The 21,071-nt window shown below is 36.7% G+C and overlaps 1 protein-coding gene across 3 annotated transcripts in view; it reads left to right on the top strand.

The window, feature by feature from the left end:
• Positions 1 to 21,071, top strand: part of Far1 (fatty acyl-CoA reductase 1) — a 63,530-nt gene that overhangs the window by 17,132 nt on the left and 25,327 nt on the right. For all 3 annotated transcript variants that reach the window (XM_085841390.1, XM_085841391.1, XM_085841389.1), the window contains 7 exons: positions 7,965 to 8,158; positions 9,228 to 9,403; positions 16,125 to 16,304; positions 18,694 to 18,871; positions 19,950 to 19,994; positions 20,112 to 20,230; positions 20,813 to 20,880. In XM_085841390.1, the coding sequence (XP_085697516.1) occupies positions 7,970 to 8,158; positions 9,228 to 9,403; positions 16,125 to 16,304; positions 18,694 to 18,871; positions 19,950 to 19,994; positions 20,112 to 20,230; positions 20,813 to 20,880 (955 nt within the window). In that variant the 5' untranslated portion in view covers positions 7,965 to 7,969. The remainder of the gene's footprint in view (positions 1 to 7,964; positions 8,159 to 9,227; positions 9,404 to 16,124; positions 16,305 to 18,693; positions 18,872 to 19,949; positions 19,995 to 20,111; positions 20,231 to 20,812; positions 20,881 to 21,071) is intronic.

The following is a 21,071-nucleotide window of genomic DNA, read 5'->3' as shown; positions in this document are numbered from 1 at the left end:
TGTCTTTTTTTTTTTTTTTCCTTAACTCACTAATGCAGTTTGTGGTGTTCATATACTCAGTGGGTGTGACGCCATCCACTGCAGTATGGTCCATCTACTAGGATCCACATCATTAAAGAAAGCTGGCTTTTTCTCCCCCAGAAGCCAACAGCTGTCAGTAGCTCCTCAGCTACGGGTAGAGGCTTTTCTATGCTTTAATGTTGAGTGGCTTGATCTTTGCAGGTAACCACAGCTGTGAGTTCATACATGCAGCAGTCCTGTCATGACACTGTTTTGGTCTGGTCCTCCTGGAACTCTGGCTTTTCAAGACTTGTTATCCCTTTTCTGACACCCTCACAATATGCCTAGCTTTATACTTCTCTCTCCCCAGAACCTAACCCTAAAGTAATGGTCTCTATTGAAAATGCTAGTTAGTCCCTAATATTCCAGACAACAACAAAACAAAACAAAACAAACCCTGAACTTTGTGGGGAAGGGATATGATATTGATGTCATCTTGGGTTATTTAATCATGAATTGCTACTTTATACCAATATATTCAATGCCACGCCACTTTATTCTTTGTTTAAATACAGAATATACCACTAGAGGAACATTTTAAGTTTTACCTGCTCCTCTGTAAAAGTGGACATTAGGGTTTTGCATTTTACTGCAGTGGGTACAGCCTTTTCACACATGTGGAAAGAAGAACTGGGGGATACTTTTTAGAAATATTTTCAAGATCAAGAGGTAATGGGCATTTGCATTTTTATAGATACACATTGCCAAATTCCATTCCCTCATTAAGATTCTGTTCCTTTTGTATACTTGATTAAAAAAAAAGAACAAACTTTTATTAGTGATTGGAAATCTGGTAGATAAAAGTGCATCTTGCTCTACCAGTTAGGACAATTTGAAACACTGCTTCATGTCATTGTGGATATATGATGTTAGTGTATAAGAGGAGTGGATGAAAGAGGGAATATTCTGATACTTCAGTGTCTTTTCATTAAAACTAATATCTGTGGAGCAGGTGAGATGGCTCAGAGGTGAAGACTACTGGCAGCTTTTCCAGAGATCCTGAGTTCAATTCCCAGAACCCAGGTGGTGGCTTACAAACATCTGTAAAGGAGCCTGATGGCCTCTTTTGTCATGAAGGTATACATGCAGAGAGAATACTCATACATTAAAAAAATACATAGATAAGAAAAAAATATTAAAAAGCAAAATAACAACAAAACAAACATAAAAACAACAGCAAAAATAACCAAATCATTATAAATTATTAAATAGCCTTGCTACTCAGGGGCACAGGAACTCAATCAGCTGGTAGTAGACATGGGTCAGTTCAGAGAGAGGCCCCATGATCACTTAGTAGCTTTCAGGAACAAGGGCCAATTGAATTAGAATCAGCATTTTAACAGGCCCCCAGGTGATTTCTGAGTACTTTAATGTTTGGGAAGTTCTAGTGAAGTGTTCATTTGTGGCTCCCAAGGAGCACATGTGAAAGATATATTTAAAGAAGGGTAGACATGGAAGGGTATCCTGAACTTGGTTGTTAATTGGATTGGTAAAGACATTTGAGGTGTTGGAGTGTGTAGAGGAATTACAGCAAAAGTCTATGTGGCTTTACCACTTAAATCTTTCATATAGGGGGTTTTGTTTTGTTTTTTGTTTTGTCTGCAATATTAGGGACTAGCATTTTCAGTAGAGACCATTACTTTAGTGTTAGGTTCTGGGGAGAGAGTAGTATAATAGTTAGGCATATTGTGAGTGTGTCAGCGTTTGAGTCAAGAGTTTTAGGGACAGTGATAAATCAGAATGCATTCCTAGAACAGGAACACAAACTTAGTATCTTTGTCTAAGCTTTTTCTATAAAAGGCCAGATGGAATATTTTAGGCTTTGGGACTATATAACTCTTTGGGACTATGTAACTGTTAGTTATAGTGAAAGGTAGACAGGTTGAAATTCTAGATTATTTATGGTTATTACAATAAAATGTCATATGCAAAACCAGGGAATAGGAGAGATTTGGCCTTAGGGTGGTGGTTTGTTGCTCTGTCTAGTGTCTTTGGAGAATTGGGAATGAACTAGAGTGTTGTGGGTAGGTGAACACCTTAACAGTTGATGCACTAAGTAACAGAATTTAGGTTTAAGGTTTTGGGCTCCTTATGAGTTGAGGCTTTGTAAAGCTGCGCTTGTCTTTCTTGTAAGCATAATGCCTAAGTGGCACCCAGCTTCAGACTGAAGTTTTTGAGTTCTTGGGCCAGACTCAGGTATATACTTGCAGTTAGTATGCTTTAAATACTGTTACTTCTAAAGAGGCGTATACCAATGGTTCTCAGCCTCATGTTGTAGTGACCCCAACCATAAAGTTATTTTTGTTGCTACTTTATAACTAATTTTGCTACTGTTCTGAATTGTAATGTAAGTATCTGACATACAGGATATTTGATGTAGGACACTTTTGAAAGAGTTGTTTGACTCCCCCCCCCCCCCCCCCAGGCAATGCTGCTTATATTAGAATCCAGTTAGATGTGGAGGACTACTTAGGAGGGATGATGCAGCGTAGGAATGACATAGGAGTTGCTATATAAAAAAACTTCCTCAAGTCTAATCAAATGTTTACAAGTACAGCTTTATTAGTGAATAATCATAAGGTAAGCTCACTCATGTAGTCAGCTTGTGCCAAGGGAGTGGAGAATTAGATCCCCATAAAGCCTACTTTGTGCCCCTTCCTTCTCCCTGAGATATCTTGACTTTGTGTGTGTGTGTGTGTGTGTGTGTGTGTAAATAAAGAGAATCTCACAGACTATATTATTTTTATCTGTATTCTTTGGCTAATATTTAAGAGCTCTTTTCAACTGCATTGCTATATAAAATGTTGTTGTAATTACATTTTACTACCAATGGGCATTTGAGAGTTTTTAAAGATAATACTGTTGTTTGAAAATGTTCCTAAAATACTGCTGGGAAGCTTTCCAAACTTATCATACCCATTTTTACTCTATTAGTACTATTTTGGTTCATCTCCATTTCTATGTTTAAAAATTTCAGACTAGCCTAAGTAAAGGGGCAACATGAATGGCTGGGCAATGGTGGTGCATGCTTTTAATCCCAGAATTCAATTCGAGAGGCTGAAGCAAGTTGATCTCTGAGTTTGAGGCCAGCCTGCTCTACAGAGAAAGTTCCAGGACAGCCAAGACTAGACAGAGAAACCCTGTCTCGAAAAACAAAGTGGGGGGTGGGGGGAGTGACTATATGTTTGTGTTGTATCTACTGGAGTAGTCTGAGAGTAGCACCAGAGCCCTTAAGAGTGTTTGGGGGCTTGTTAATTATTGTCAGCCAGTAAGTGAGTAGTTCTGGTTTATTTCTATGAATCTTCATATACTTGATATAAGCCTGGTTTTGCTAAAATCATTAATTTAAATAATTAATTGTTATTGTTTGTATTATTTGTATATCATTAACTGTATTTGACCAATAAATAGATAATGCTGTTTTTTAAATAATCTTATTACCGAGCTTAACAATTACACTATAAAATTAATGATTCTTTGAAAAATTACTTGTTTATTAGTTCAAACGTATCTGGTATGGGTGCTGAATTTTGCCTGTATCACCAGAAGGCTTAATTTTCTTGAAAATTTTTCATACATTTTTTCAGTTATTTTGTCAGTAATTTCTATTCATTGCATTCTGTCTTTGGTGAACAGAATCCTACTGACCATGCCTGTTGCCATGAATGAGCTATGACAGCTATGACAAACTGTGGCTTGTGTCTTTCCACAGTGTCAGAAAGATATTGAATGAAGTTTGCGAGCCTTTTAAATGTTACCAGCTCATCTTTTAAATGTTACCAGCTCATCTTCACCAATATTCCTGGTTTCACTTGAAATTGTGTTTCTTATAGTTCTTAAATCATTTGTTAACAATGCAACACTAAAATTACATAATACACTTCAAATAATATTTAGATTATAGAATGTTGTAAAAAAGAATATAAAGGAGCTAAACAATAGATTAAATACAGGTAGCCAGTATTAGGCTTACAAACCAATTGTTAGAAAGGTGAAAGGTCTGGGTAGTGTTAAAGTGGACAGTTGAATTATATATAGGATTGTGCTGAGATGAGTACAGAAACAGGAGTTTGGCCTGGTGATTTTGGCAGAGGCTGGAGGGAGACAGGATTAGTCCTTGGGAAAGTGATGGTTTACTGCTCTGTGCTGCAGTCTATATGTCTTGCTTTTGCTTTGATCCATTTCTGTCCTAGGTTTGCGGGCCATTTACATGTATTGTTTTTCAGTGCCTTGCTTTAGTGTGTCTTGGTAAATTTAATGTACCAAGTTACTCCTAATATATGGTGGTAGTTGTTTATTTGTATAAATAAGGTTATTCACCTTTACGTTGGTACCTAAGTGGGGAAGCTTGGGACAAGGTACAGTCAAGAAACTGGAGCTGAACAGTTTCTTCATAGCCATAGCTTGCTCGTTTTCAGAAACATTTAAATCAAATTCAGAGAGCTTTAAATGAGGAAATATCCTACAGTCACACTTAGAACAGTGTCTCATTAATGCCTTGGTTTTTTAATCTTATCTGGTTGAAAATTGAAATTAACCATCACAGCATTGTATTGGAAGCTCTAATTACATTTTTTGTTTCATTTTATTTTGTTTCATTACAGGGTAAGGGGATGTCTGTTTCTTGGAAATAAAAATATACTTCTTTTAAAGTGGTAAATTTTCTTAGAGTTAAAAATGAAGAGGACCTTAATTTTAATTACTTAAGTTTCCAAAACTATTAACCTGATTACCCTTCCATTAGAACTAGGATATTTGTTAGGCAAATGCACTTAAAAGTAGTTTATTTTGTATCTAAGTTGCTGTCCTAGTCATTTTCTAATTCTTCATGTGGTCACTTTAGGATTTGTTTGCCTATAAGACCTGCATGCTGTCTATTTTACAAATAAAACAGGTTCTGATTAGTAGTAGCTTTAGCTTAAGTGGCAGAATCTGGATTTGAATTTTTAGTTAAGAATATATCTTAAGTCGCTCTATGGTATGTTTCTCTTAATGAGATTTTAGGTGAAAATATTCTTTTTTAAAACAGCTGTTGGAAAACACTTTTGGCAAGTAAACCTTAGTGAATTCCTGGAAGGCAGTGGTAATATTTGGTAAACAGCACTTTGTGAGACTTTTAACTTCTTTTTGCCAAACTTTTGAATCAGAGAATATAGTGTCACTTAGAGAAACATCTACTTGCTAAGAGTTTTCCCCTCTTCTGAATGATAATTTTTTGTTGTTCTTAGGAGTGCCAATAGCTAACTCTTTGCCCATCCATGATAGGAGCTTGCTAAACTCATTCACTAATTCTTTGTAAGTTATTCCTTGGATTTTCTACCTTTATCTGGCTTGCTGATTTCCAAACATGGTATATCTTTGTTCCTTTTTTGTAGTACTTATTTTGCAGATGTAATACTTTAAAACTTTTAATGAATTTGTTTTGATAACTTTATACATGTGTAGTCCCTTAATGTCCTTTCTGTTGTCCCGTATCTCCTTTCTAACCCCATTAGTCTCCATTCTAATTCTCCCTTTCTATCTGTCCCTCCCTGTCTGTCTCTCTCTCTCTCTTTGTTTCTCTCTGTGTGTCTCTGTCTGTCTCTCTCTTTCTCTAAGATCCAAAGAATTTAACTAGGATTATCTGGGTATAAATGTAGATATTTGGAAAACAGCTGTTGCCGTGGTAATTTACCTGGCAACAATAGTAAGCTTCCCCTTTAGTGTCTAAGTTGTTTGTAGCCATGGGGTTTTAGATCAAGTTACAGTACCAGATATGAAGTCTCTGTTGTGGAGTAGGCCTCAAATACAGTAAAGTAAAAAGCAGTTGGTTATTTCCATAACAGTTATACACCACTGCATGGGTGAGCACATCTTGCCTGGCCAGTTGGTATTGCAGATTTTAGGGTTCATGGCTGAGTAAGACAGTTGCTACCTTCACTCCAGCAAACTGCATAGTACTTTCAGGTACAATGAACGCTAACTAACAGGAAGAAGCTTCCAACTTGGTTCCAGCAATGCCTTATAACCAGTGTATGTGGTGTCTTCAGCAACAGGGTCTTATTAAAGTAGTTCTGGTGGGCAGTCTATAAGAGTGGTAAGAGCCTAATATTGTTTGTGAAGCCTCCTTGATCCGAAGGCTTAGCCTATATCAGTTTTGTCTCAAACACCCATCTGGATACCCTTCTCAAGCATATACAAATATTAAGGGTAGAGCAATGTTCATACAGAAAATCAGACTGATAGGAGTGGTCTGGCTGTTCTGTGCGTGCTTTTTGAGTACCTTGACTTTATACTCTGATCCTGAGTTTGGTGTTTTCTCCTGGGTTTCAGTTGAGATGATAAATACAGCTCTGACCTCCTTACATTACTTTTCTTCTACCATGGCCTCTCTGTCAGTTCATTCTCATCTGTTTTCTAGAAGTCATTCTGTTTTATTCTAAACTCCTTTTGCTTATCTATAGATTTTTGTTCCTATATTTAAAAAAATAATAATTGAAATAAAATGGCATCCCTTCCTCCTCTATTTCCTCCCTCCAACCATTCCTAACTACCCTCTCTCTAACTCCTCCTATATTCCCCACAACTCTAAAATTGATAGCCTTTTTTCCTTTGGTTGTATTTGTTACATCCATATATGTATATATGTGTATGCAAAAATAGGTGGAGCCTGTTGAGTCCACTTTTACTGCTTTTATGTATATGGTTTCAAGGCTGACCAGTCTGCATTGGACAACCAGTAAGGGAGAGGATGATGATTCTCCTTCTTACAGCATTTAAGTTCCCTGTAGTTCTTTGTCTAGGGGTGAAATGTTGCTAGATTTCCCTGTCCCACGTTAACTTGCCCATTGTGTTTCGATCTTGTTTATGTAGCCATTTCCAGGAGAGACTGTTTTATGGCTGACTTCCTGATATTCTGGCTTTTTAAATCTTTCCATTCCCCTTAAGTGATATTCCCTGATGGAGGAGCTGTGATAAAGATGTAGATATATATGTTGGGGCTGGGCTCCCCACGATCGATCTCTGCCTTATGTACAGTTGTTTTCTGTGATGCTCTCCATTTGCTGTAAAGAGAAGCCTTTTTGAGGAGTGGTTGCCATGTTTGTCTAGGGAAGATGGGCCACACCTTCAGAACACATGTAAGTTAGAAGATTCTAGGACATAAAACATATGCATCTGTTACACTTTTCAGCTTAAATGAGACTAAAGTACTATTGAAGCTTTTTCTCCTCTCTGATTGTACTGCATGCCCTTGGGCATGTGTTACTATTTCATTCTATGGGTATGGATTTCTAAATAGCATAGAGTTTAGATTTCAATATAGTGTAATAGTCTCGTATAGTAACATACTTCATAGACCTTCTTGTACTCACCCCATTCACACACACACCAATTTCTTGTGTATTTTTCACAACTTTTTTTTCTTACTATCAAGTATGTGTAGAAGAAAGGATTTGATGTTACCTCTTCCTGTTTCAGTGGTTGATGACCGGTGATGTGACACCTGGTGTGTTATTCAAGCCCAGTGAGTCTGCTGACATCCATTCAGTGTTATAAATTTCTTTGGGAACAGAATCATAGTTCAGTTGTAATCAGGGTTTAACAGAGGTTGAATCAATATTTGAGTTCTTATTGTAAGGAAGTTTTAGAGATATTTTTAATACAACTGAACTAAAGTAAGGAAACTTGGGACCGGAAAATGTGAGTGACTTGTCTGATATAATCCAGGAAAGAAGTAGCTCTTGAGGGAGCTGCAATCCATTCTTGCTTCCACTGTAGTATAATGAACAAAAGTTGGATTCTTCTGTTGTCAAAATTCAATTTTGATTTTTGCCAACCTTTTAAAATATTTATGTGGAAACTGGGAGATCCTAGTAAGATTGAACATACATTTGTAAACTAATGTTGTCATGTTTCTCTCACAGTCACGATGGTTTCAATCCCAGAATACTACGAAGGGAAGAATATCCTTCTCACCGGAGCCACTGGTTTCTTAGGCAAGGTGCTTCTGGAAAAGTTGCTGAGGTCTTGTCCCAGGGTGAATTCAGTCTATGTTTTGGTGAGGCAAAAAGCTGGTCAGACACCCCAAGAGCGAGTGGAGGAAATCCTCAGTGGCAAGGTAAGTTTGGGAGCTGAGCATATGGAAGGGGTGAAAAGAACATGCTTGTGTGAATTTTGTGAAGCATGATTAGCTTAGGATTTTGCTTCAGTATTCAAAAGTAAATCTGGGGGAAAATTAGTAAGTTTGCAATATGGCAGTGAACTAGAATCAGGAAAAGAAAAAAGCTTTCTTTTATGATAGACCAAATTTTCTAATAAGGTTTAAATTACTCTTTGTTTTGTTTTGTTTTTTATTTTTATTTTGAGATAGGATTTCACTGTGTAGCCTTGACTGTACTGGAACTCTGTAGCCCACCATGATTTTGAAACAGAAATAAAGAACATAGATAGAATATATATATTATTAATATATTAACAGTATTGGAGTGGGGAAGGTATTACTTATTTAACTGTGCTGAAGACATTTTCACCCTGGATAGTATTTTCTTATAAAGTACTGGTATGTTATTGGGTGATCAACAGGATCCCTGGCCTATATACATTAGGATCCAGTTCTGACAAGTATTTCACATATCACCAAATGTTTACTGGGGACCAAAATTACCTCAGGTTGAGAACCATTGATTTATAGGAATGCCTCAAGGAAAAGAAACTTGATTGGATGGTGGAAATTCAACTAAAATAGTTGATCACGGGCTGGGGATGTAAATAAATAACTTAGATGGAGAGTGCTTAACAAGAATATGTGAAGAGGCTCAGAGTTCCGCCCTCAGTATCCTCTCAGCAAGTAAAATAGCTGATCATGAAGTATGTTTTAGAACGTTGAAAAGGTATCAGTAAACTTAAAGTAGGAAGTAATGGGAGTACTGGTGGGCAGAAAGCAGCTCTACTTATCCAGAGCACGGACAGTTAGTGTTTGTGTTGCTGACTACCATCTGTTTTCTTGGAGCACTTCTTGAACTCGCTGAGTCTTAAGTCTGTGTCTGTAAGATGAGCAGTCTTCTGTGCCCCAAGAAATCTAAAATGTTAAAATAACTGTCTTTGGTGGGGAAAGAGTTTACAGTAGGCTTTGAAAGTAGATTAGAATAAATATCTACCCATAGAATAAATATCTTCCCATTTGATAGCTTTTCGACAGGTTGAGAGATGAAAATCCAGATTTTAGAGAGAAAATTATAGCGATCAACAGTGAACTCACGCAACCTAAACTGGCTCTCAGTGAAGAAGATAAGGAGATCATTATAGACTCTACAAATGTCATATTCCACTGTGCAGCTACTGTAAGATTTAATGAAAATTTAAGGTAAGAACAGATACTTACTAACATTTGAATTTCATACTTTATAGACATAATGTTAACTCCTCTTCTTATTGAAGTTGTTTTGAGAGTGATACAAAATTGTCATAAGTTAATAGTGACTTTCGATAACAGAATTCTCTTTTGTTATCATTTTTAAATGAAACATAGAAAATAGCTATTATATGGAAGATAGCTAGTATATGCCAATTAGAAAACCTTGCCATGACTTCATGAAATAGGATATAAGCAAACAGTGAACTAGAAGAAAATAGGATGTACTTGGGTAGGAAGGTAGGAATAGTTCACTCAGTAGCTGTTTTGGTCACCTTTTCATGTAGTGTCAGAATCCCCTATGCTTCCATTCTACCTATACAATATATAGAACAGTGATCAAAATTAGGCTCAAGTTTTGCATATTAAGAAATGGCTTGTATGTTATAGTCACTCTGTTTATATTTGAAAAACTCTGCTTTGGTGGCATTGTTAAGGGACAAGGTAATGTCAAAAATAAAGTTAAATTTAAAATATTTGAACTTCAGGCTACATCCTTCTGAAAACAAAAACAAAAAACATTCCGGTATTAAGTATTTTAAAAATAATAGGGTTATTTGGTTTTAGAAGGGGAAACAAAATACCCATGGAAGGAGTTACAAAGTTTGGAGCAAAGACTGAAGGAATGACCATCCTGAGACTGCCCCTTCTGGGGATCCATCCCATATACAACCACCAAACCCAGACACTATTGTGAATGCCAACAAGAGCTTGCTGGCAGGAGCCTGATATTGCTGTCTCCTGCCAGTGTCTGACAAATACATTAGTGGATGCTCACAACCATCCACTGGCAAAGCTCAGTGTCCCCAATGAAGGAGCTAGAGAAAGGACCCAAGGAGCTGAAGGGGTTTGCAGCCCCATAGGAGGAACAACAATATGAACTAGCCAGTACCCCCAGAGCTCCTTGGGACTAAACTGCCAACCAAAGAAAATTCATGGTATGACTCGTGTCTCTAGCTGCATAATATAGTAGAGGATGGTCTAGTCGGTCATCAATGGGAGGAGAGGCCCTTGGTCCTGTGAAGGCTCTATGCCCCAGTATAGGGGAATGCCAGGGCCAGGAAGCAGGAGTGGGTGGGTTGATGAAGCAGGGGTGGAGCGAGGATGGGGTTGGAGGGGAAACCAGGAAAGGAGATAACATTTGAAATGTGAATAAAGAAAATATCTAATAAAGATAAATAAATAAAAATAAAGTGAAGGGATGGAGAGATGGCTCAGCAGCAAAGAGCACTGGCTACTCTTCCAGAGGTCCTCAGTTGATTGCCAGCACCCTTATGATGGCTTGCACTCATTCCAGGAGATTGGCCGCTCTCTTCTGGCCCCTGTAGACACTAGCAAATACATGGTTCACAGACATATATGCAGGTAAAACAACCATACACATAAACTAAAAATAAATCTTTTTAGAAAGTAAATGAATATATATTTCAAATAATGGCATTTAATTTATAGGACTGTTATTTTTGATGGTGTATCTAAATATACAAGTTAATCTCATTATATAATCTTATACTAGTTTAAATGAGAATGCATTTGTTTTTAGGTTTAAGAATATTTGTGATGCCCTTCTCTTCAAAAATGCTTAAAAGGCTAAGCTCTGATTGTAAATGGCTTTGGCAGTACTCCCCATATTTTTTTTTTAACATAAAAATATAACTCTTAATAGAAATCACTTTGTGTGAGAACACAATACCAAGCATTTTGGTGTATGAAGTTGCTACCACTCTCTTACAGTTTCAGGGTTGTGCTTTACAGCCCTCAAAGCATTGCTCACTTGTTTCTTCCTAACTTTACCAAGCTTATTGTAGGCGAATCCATTTTACTCCTGAGGTGGCTGAGGTAACACTATGGAGAAAAGGGAAGAAGCCTTGGAGTTACATACATAAGTGTTTACATAGCCACCTTAAACTTAGTAGTTTTCAGGGGCTGGTGCACAGTAGATACTATAGTTCTTGTCCACTTAAAGGGGGAAATTAGGTGCTTTTAAAGGGAAGTTTTATTAACAGAAAACATTAATTAGGGTAAAACACATCAAAATAACCTTAACATTTTTTGATGACTCCTTTTTCTTTTTTTATGTACATTGGTGTTTTGCTTGAATGTGTCTACATAAGTGTGTTGGAAGCCCTGGAACTGGAGTTAGAGTTATGAACTGCCAAACTGGTGCTGGGAATTGAACCAGGGTCCTCTGGAAGAGCAGCCAATGTTCTTAACCTCTAAGCCATTTCTCCAGCCCCCAAAATAACCCTTACAGGAAGGACCACAGTATATTACTTTTGTGTTCCCTTTGGATTGTTATTATTTCTTATACCAGAGAGACCATGGTAGAAAGCCTAGATAATTTATCATTTTTCTCTTCTATGTCAAGATATGAATGTTCACTATTCTATCCCTAGTCACATCATAATTATTTCTGTGAATCAAATTTAATGGATGTTTACATTTAAATATTGATAGAACATTAGACTTGGGCCAGATATTCAGAAATACTGGAAATAGCCTATAATAGCCATTTAGGGAAAAACCAGTTATAACAGTCACCATCTGCTAAGTCACAGATATCACATGGTATAAAACTGTTGCTACGAGGGGACGTAGGAGGAGGGGATTCACCATATCTGGATCCTTGGAGAGGAACCAAGATAAGTTTGTGTATGGACTCTTTCACAAAGCCCTGGGGTATGTGCTAACTTTGTTGATATAGAACTAAATGCAGGCAGCACTGGACAGCATATGTTGAGAGTTGAGGAGGCAAAGCTCATTAATTTTAGATATTTTTCAAATATTAAATGGGGAGAAATTGACAGGACTAAAAGGTGAGGAAGAGGGGAATAAGTAGTTGCTTAAGTAGTTAGTCATGAGGTCTTGTATTCACTAGATGGGACAGTATCAGTTGCATGGAAAGGAATTTTAAGAAGTGAGAAGCCATCATGAGGTCAAAAACAGTCAGAAGAGAGAGAATAATCTAGTGGCTTGGGGAAAATATATGAGATATTAGGAATGGAACAGTTCTAGGAGATGAGGCTTAAGGGGGATGAGTATGGAGGTAGGTTTCTAAAAGGAGTGAAAGCACCGATTAAGATATAGGAATGGTGGAATCTTAAGTGTATTATTCAGACTGTAAGAATGTAATATGACTAGAGAAATGCTGGGAAGGGCTTGTGGTGGATCCTGGTGCTTGTTTGGGCATTTTGTGATGACTATTTTTCTAGTTCTGTCCCTGGCTCAGTCTCAGGTTGTGAGCTTTTTTAGAAGTGCTCCTGTAGGGAAATCCTCCCTTTTCTACCTCTAAAAAGAAAACTATAATAACTGGAAAACATGTTTTAAAAAGTAGGTTTCTTGAGTATACTTGACCCAGCAGTTTTGGAGACTCCTCCTTCCATTTAGCAGAAACATTGGCTATCCTGAAGAGCAGCTGCACTTACGCTTCTCTTTCAGAGCCATTGCTTTAGACACAGCTTAACAATTATAGATGCCTACTTCTAAGTTTGATGTCACTGACCCTAAACATCTGTCTCTATCAAGTTTATTTTTTAAAAGTGACTCTTACAATAGTAATAAGAGATCATTGAGACAGTAGTTTGTGGGGAATGAGAAGAGTGGAAAAGAAAATTGTCAAAATGGCCTTACTTAGAATGTAGTTTCTTGGTCCTTATTTCAATCATTAAAAAGGTACCTTCATTTTTATATACTCCCAAGTGTATCTTAAGCTTAATATAAGCTCTGGAGTAAAGTTTATAAAAACATCAAATAGATTTTTGAATAATTTGGGATATCTGTAGGAGACAAATAGGAAAGCTTATTAGCCATTGAAATGGAATAATTTTTTTCCTTACTAATTTTTTCTTTCTGAAGTGATTTTTATGCTTGCATTAGGGAAGTGCTACACTAGCTTATTTGCTTTCTAGCAAGCCTGTCTTAAGATGCTTTTCCAACAAAATATAATTTTATTTCTGTTTACTTTCTGGTCTAGTATGTAAAGAACTCAGCCTGAAGTCAAACAAAATAGAAACTAGGGTTTCCATTGAGTGAGGTTAACTAGTCTTGCAGATACTAAAGTAACTTATGTTATTTTATTATGGCTTTAGGCTTGGACTCTCGGATGCAGACAGAGTGGAGAGACTCAAGGCACAGGAGTGTGTCTTTTGAGTTATTCTCATTTTCTGTGACCTAGAAACTCTGTCACCATTCTCAGGACAATGCAACAGAATATCCCTTGTGTCCTTTCTCCAAAACATTACCCTTCTGATCCCCATTGTTTTGTAAATGAGAAAGAAAATAGTGCGTTCTCTAATGCTCTGGTGGATAGTATCCTCTCTGTGAAAGGTCTCTTGCTAGATTTCCATTTGAACAGATTTTTTTTTTCACTCCTTATTTGAGATTTGAAGTGATTTTAAGACCCCACCCTAGTTTCATTAAAAAATTTTTTTCCCTTCTAATTTTTCTCAATAAAATATCAGGTGCAATTAAAAGAAAAAAAATAGTCTAAAGTCATTTGTTTATTTATTTTCCTTTTATGAGATAGTCCTTGTTTCTGGTGACCCAGAACTTCTTGTCCTGTCCTCAGGAGCTTGTAATAAAATATTCTCAGTTTCTCAGTATACCTCTTCCTAAACAATAACCTCCTTGTCCTCGTTATTTTCAGACAGATCAATATCAAAGTATTGCTGTACAGTCAGGTAGATGGAATTGTCTGTGACATATTTTTAAAATACTGACAATATGAACATTTTGCAAAGTGCTCGAAGCCATTCTCATTTTTATAAATGTATTTCACACTTGGAGTGATGCTGCATGTGTATAATCCCAGGATTCAAGAGGTGGAGGTAGGAAGATCATAAAATTGAGGTCATCCTAGGCAACATAGGTAGTTCCAGGCCAGCCCTGGGCCACATGACCCCGTCTTAAAAACACATCCCTCAAAGTTCTTTGAATCTATGTTTAAACATAACTGTTTTACTGCTGTGAAGGACACCATGACCAAGGCAACTCTTATAAGGATGACATTAAATTAGGGCTGGCTTACAGGTTCAGTCCATTATCGTCAAGGCCGGAGCATGGCAGCATCCAGGCAGGCATGGTGAAGGAGGAGCAGAGTTCTACATTATGTCCTGAAGGCAAACAGAAGACTGACTTCCAGGAAGCTAGGAGGAAGGTCTCAAAGGCCACATCAAGGCCACATCTCCTAATAGTGTTACTCCCCGATCAAGCATATACAAACCACAGTAACATTTTTACATAGTCCTGAAAATTAATTTAATAATTTCACCTTTTAAATTTAGCATAGAAATAATTTACATTTTTCTCTCTCCCTCCCTCACTTCCTCTTTTTTCCAAGACAGGGTTTCTCCCTGTAACCTTGGCTGTCCTGGAACTCACTCTGTAGCTGAGGCTGGCCTTGAACTCAAAGAAATCTGCCTACCTCTGCTTCTCCAGTGCTGGGACTTAAGGTGTCATCACCACTGCCTGGCAGTTTATAGGTTTCTAATATTTTACATGGTTATATTTTAGTGACTATATGATATTCTATCATGTTGATACATAATGTGTAATTTTCACTTGGTATAAAAACTTTATTTCTTGTTTGAAAAATTAGGCTTAGGGTGAGGTTTTGCTTTAAAAATTAGATTATTAGATTAATAAATGCATAATTTCAATAATTGCTGGTACTTTATTCTAGTTTCTTTTAGATTAGTTGTATTAATTTGTGGTTATAACAAAACTACTCTGCCAGTTTTACCACTCAGTAGTGTTGAGTATTCCAACCTGTCACTCCCTCTACCTTTATATATGTGCAGGTGTGTGTTTGAAAGCCATAGGACAACTTGCGGATTCCTTAGGTGCTATTCAGCTTTCGTTTTCTCACTCTAACGTAGGATATCTTGGGCTCAGCCATTAAAGGTTACTGAAACAATAAGAGACAGGATGATGTCTCTCTGGCCTGGGACCCCTCTATATGTTTGCATGTATAGTCCATGTGCAGTGGCTGAACTGAACTAATCAATAGGTGTGTGACCCCACATAACTTTTCCTGTATTGAATCACTTTAAAAACGAGTGATTTCTAGTGTTCTGGTATATTGTTATTAAGTCTAATAATTACTATGTTGTACAATACATGTCTTCATGGACCATTAAGGAACAGTTGTATAGAAAAACATTTTTCTGCTATCTCTTCATCTTAATATTTACTAGCTGCCTGTTTTGAGATGTTGACAAGAATAACATACAAAATGCATACAAGTTATTCTTTTCATTTAGTCTTTCCTAATTTTGGTAGGAGATTTTGTTTCTTGTTCCCATTTACCGATGAGGAAGCTGAGGGTTGAGTACTTGTGCAACTTAGCATTTTAAGTGAATATTTAAGTGAGACCACACCGATCTGAGCCCAATCTGATTCCATAGCTTTGTACATAATCTTGTTATACATCACAATGTATGCTTTGTTTTTCAAACCCTTATTGGAGTTTATATTCAGAAAATTTACACATACTTGGTATAGTGAATAGTCTTTATATTAAAATAAAATATAACAACTCAGAGCTAAAGGAGGAATTGCAAATTAACTATGCTTTTTTTCTCTGTACTTCTTTAATACAATTCAGATTTGGTTTGTAAATAGATTAAAGAAAAAAGATAAGGTTTCTAAGTTTCGTTGTCTCTTTCTCTTGCAGAGATGCTGTCCAGTTAAATGTGATAGCTACACGACAGCTTATTCTCCTTGCACAGCAAATGAAGAATCTGGAAGTGTTCATGCATGTCTCAACAGCGTATGCCTACTGCAATCGAAAGCATATTGATGAAGTAGTTTATCCACCCCCTGTAGATCCCAAGAAGCTGATTGATTCTTTAGAGTATGTTTGAATTTATACACATTGCTTTTAATTCTAAGACTCTGAGTCCAAATATATATACCCTTCACTCCCTCTAACCCCTGTGCTACAAATAAACATATGCATGTATGTATTTACTCTGCATATCCTCTGCCATATTGTACAGGGTTATGTCTGTTGATGAGGTCAATGTAGAGTTTTCCCTTTCGATTAGCTAATGATTAGAGAAAGGCCTCTGAATAATTTATCCATGTGTTAGAGGCTTGGTTTTTTTTAGGTAGTCAATTCTAGCGTCTGTGGATCAGAGACCAATGGCTGCTTAATCACAAGGTTCTAATTTACTAAAGGACCTCCTCTCCTGCAGTGGACAATACCTATAAAGAAGCTGTTTGGGTTAAGAGAATCATAGGAACTATAATCCTTTAGTTACCGTCTTCTCTAAGGACCGGGCTCTCATCAGCAGTTGTTACTAAGGACTACATGTGTATTTGGTAGAGCATTATGTGAAGTGTATGCACACAACTGCCACTTGCTTTTTAGTCTGTGCTTTCTTAGCATGGGCTCTTGGGTTTGTTTTTTTGTTTTTGTTTTTTTGGACTACAATTATAGAGGCATTCCAACAGCTATTACATCCTTACATAATTTGTTTGTTTTCAAACAGTATATATCTCTGAGTTGTTTTGGGTTTTTTTTTTTTTTTTTTTTTTTTGGTTACAGGTTTTGTTTTTCCTTGGTTCCATCTTTCCTCACAGATATTCTACTTACTTTTGATTCTTACCATGCCTTGATTTCTTCAGAATTAAACACACATGATCTTTAAGAAAGGCTTTTCATGTTGAGGAAATGAATTGTAAGAAAAGAAATACCAGAGATGACTGAGACATTTCTTGTGAGAATTATCTACTTTATTTTATGACTCAGTTTCAAAGATGTTCCTAAATATATACCTCATTTTCCTTACAGATCAATAGATGTATTTGGATTCTGGAGAAAACTGAAGTTAATGAAACAATACTACTTTTTGACTTCTTAGTCTTGGCTTATGCAGGCATGTAAAGAAATGAGAAGAGCTTATGACCTGAATCTTTTTTCTCCTTTCCTTGTTTACAAAGAAGTCTATCTAGTAAATGATTCACGAGTTTGCTCTGTAAACTCAGGAGAAATAAGGATTACTGGCCCAAGTCTTTCTTCAGCAAGATTTTTTTGAGGGGTGTGGGTGGGTGGTAGTCTCCTACCTACCAACTACCTATCCTGTTCACTTTTCAGAACTCATCCTTTATAGTCTTTCTCACATTGGATATGTATTTGCCTGCAGTTTAACGTTCTGAGTCTTCCACATACACAAAGTACTTCCACATGTGAAGCATTTTAAGCTTCCCTAGTTGTAGTATGCTTAGTTGTTAGCGAGTATGCAGAATCTAATTGTATACTTAGTAGGCAAGAAAGACAAGTATCTGGAAACAAGGACACAGCGCCTTAGAGTAAAAAGAGGAAAGACTGGGACATCACCTGATTGTGGTTGTTTAACAGGTGATCTTCAGAGCTGTTGAGATCATTAAAGCATTAAACCTGCATTGTAGGTTGTTAATTGAATTTCATAACATGCTTCAATACTTTTACTAATCCTAGTATTTGTTAATGTCACTTGTGAAGATGTACAATTCCAGTGGTTCATCTTAAATATTTAGATTATTAGACCTTTTATATTAAATGTAAACATGTGAATAACAAATGTGTTTATTTGTTGGTTACTCTATTAGAAAGTAATAAACATCTTTAGTTTCTAATGAAATATATGAGGTTTGATACATTTTGGAATTTATTTGGACTTTGGAAAGGAACTCTTAACTATTTGATAGTAAATTACTTCATTTTGATTTACCTTATCATTCCTGATCACCCTGATCAAAGACACATGAAATGCTAAATGTTTAAACTAAATGATACCTTCTAAAGGCCTATGGTTGGTTTAGGTCAGTTAAATTTGCTATCTAACATACGATTTATAAAAGGACTATTGGTTCTTATTTGATCCAGGAGTTGTAGATTGTGGATCTGTGATTGATATTTAAAGAGACAACTTTTTTTCTTCAGTTATTTTGAAAGCTGGGTGTGGTGGCACAGGCCTTTAATCCCAGCACTCAGGAGACAGATGCAGGTGAATCTGAGTTAAAAATCAGCCTGGTTTACAAGCAAGGTCCAGAACAGCCAGGGAGGGGTACACAGAGAAATCCTGTCTTAAAAAAACAACAATGACAACAACACACTCACAGAGAGAAAAGAAAATGGTTATTGTGAAAATGTTTAAATCAGAGCAATACATAGGTTCATACAAAGTTCAATTAAGTAGGTTTTTATCTATGATAAAATATTTGGAATTTTTGTACATGTAATTTTTTTTGTTTGCCAGATGGATGGATGATGGCCTAGTAAATGATATCACACCAAAATTGATAGGCGACAGACCTAACACGTACATATACACCAAGGCATTGGCAGAGTATGTTGTGCAGCAAGAAGGAGCAAAGCTAAATGTTGCCATTGTAAGGCCATCGATCGTTGGTGCCAGTTGGAAAGAACCTTTTCCAGTAAGCTCTTCAAAACTGTTAAGCACTTGGGACTTAGAGTTTTAAGTTAGAACTGTGTAAAGAGTTGGGATGTAATTTAAGAGCAGGTGCTAACATGATGAATGTGTTTTACCATGGCAGAGCTAACGAGCATAGAAAGGGGTAATAGTACTCATATTTCTTAGGTGCTTCTTGAGTGTATGGAATGTAGATTAACAGTTTCAGGTTTTAATTGAAAAATCAGAAGTATTCAGTAAAGAAGACCATGGTTTCATCTGTTTTCATTGCCAAAAGCAAGACTTGCAAGAAGTGTATTTTTCCATGTGTACATTACAAAGCTAAGAAAGGTATAAGAGATTTCTTTTGTAACTGGCTACTAAAAAGAAAAAAAGGATGTTGGGATACTTTTAAATCCTCCAGATAAGAGAAGGCAGAAACAGCCGGGCGTGGTGGCGCACGCCTTTAATCCCAGCACTTGGGAGGCAGAGGCAGGCGGATTTCTGAGTTCGAGGCCAGCCTGGTCTACAAAGTGAGTTCCAGGACAGCCAGGGCTACACAGAGAAACCCTGTCTCGAAAAACCGAAAAACCATTAAAAAAAAAAAAAAAAAAAAAAAAGAGAGAAGGCAGAAACAAAAGCCAGTAAGTAAGCTGATACAGGAAAAAACACAAAAGCAAAAAACCCCAAGATCTGTATACTTAGCAGTAAGTGATAGCCTCTCCTTTGCTGTTTTGATAATTATCCTGTTTTCTTCTGATTTACTCACTAAATTTGAGGAACATGTATCATTTTCCCGTAAAATGCTGCATTAATAAATAGTATAAAGTCAGTGCTGAACAGGGTTAATTTAGGAAAAGTGATGCAAAGTATAGACTTTTTGTTCCTTTACAGAGGCTTAGCAGAACTAGGTAATCCTTTAAAATACTTTCATTTAGTCATTTATGACTCCAGAGGGAACAATATTCTACATGGAATGTAGAGCTTTCTTAGGTGGGAGAAAACTACAAAGTATACATTTGGAGTTAGAACTTTCAAATAATAAATCTACTTGGATGTTAATTTAATCTCTTCTCTTTTTTTCCTTTAATTTCTGGTATTAGGGATGGATTGATAACTTTAATGGACCAAGTGGTCTCTTCATTGCGGTAAATAAACTTTTTATGATTTACTATTTTATATATTTTCCTATATCTTTATACATATGTGCACGTATACATGTTTTGGCTATGTATTTTAAGGTGTTGTTTTTAATTTCAACAAAGGCAGGGAAAGGAATTCTTCGAACAATGCGTGCCTCCAACAATGCCCTTGCAGATCTCGTTCCTGTAGATGTAGTGGTCAACACGAGCCTTGCTGCAGCCTGGTATTCTGGAGTTAATAGGTATATGAGGCAACAATGTTGTTTACTAACTGTAGAAACTGAGGGGAAAGGCACTTCTGCTCTTAATCCCCTGGTCCTGGTTGGTTAAGTCAGTGGTAAAATGCCTTTCGGATATAGGAAATACCAGTGCTCATTCTAAGAGCTTGTACAGTGGACACAATACCACGTGGACCTATCTGTGGTGAAGAAGAAATAATGTTTAATCTCATGTATTTACAGAATGTATAGGTTTGTTAGGAACTAAAAATGGAGTCTGGGAGGGATCCTTATGAAGGATGATTTAAGACAAAGTCAAACTTAGTATAAACTCAAGTTGAAATTCACAAGAAATGCTCCATCTGTGTCAACCATGGCACACTATAGCAGTCATAATTAACCTGTGAGCATCATTTTAGATGGTAATAGTAGCATTTATAGTTAAAGCCTAAACTCTTAAGAAATAATCCCTTAAGGGTACCTTTTACATAATAAAAAAAGGTACTCATTATTATCCTGTCTTCCTACTTAGATAGTACATAAGATTTAGCTTAGACACTTTTGACTTCCTCTTATGTTTCCTTGCTTTCATCTTTGTCTTTGCAGACCAAGAAACATCATGGTGTATAATTGCACAACAGGCAGCACTAATCCTTTCCACTGGGGGGAAGTTGGTATGATTTTATCTATGTTTTTGAATGTTAGAACATAAAGTGTTCACTGACTTTTTAATGTTAGAATACCCATAAGGTATTAGGGCCTCTGAGTTACAAAGGTATCCCTATTTCAGTTGCTATTTGAAAATAACTACCAGTCCTGCCTTGTGATCCATCTTTAATGTTTCCCAATATGAGAATAGCCTGAT

The sequence above is a fragment of the Mus caroli genome, unplaced genomic scaffold, assembly GCF_978045245.1.
Source record: "Mus caroli unplaced genomic scaffold, Mus_caroli_1 scaffold_8, whole genome shotgun sequence".
Taxonomy (NCBI): Eukaryota; Metazoa; Chordata; class Mammalia; order Rodentia; family Muridae; genus Mus; species Mus caroli.
The sequence above is the reverse complement of the archived record's forward strand: the minus strand, read 5'-3'. Positions and strand labels throughout refer to the sequence as shown.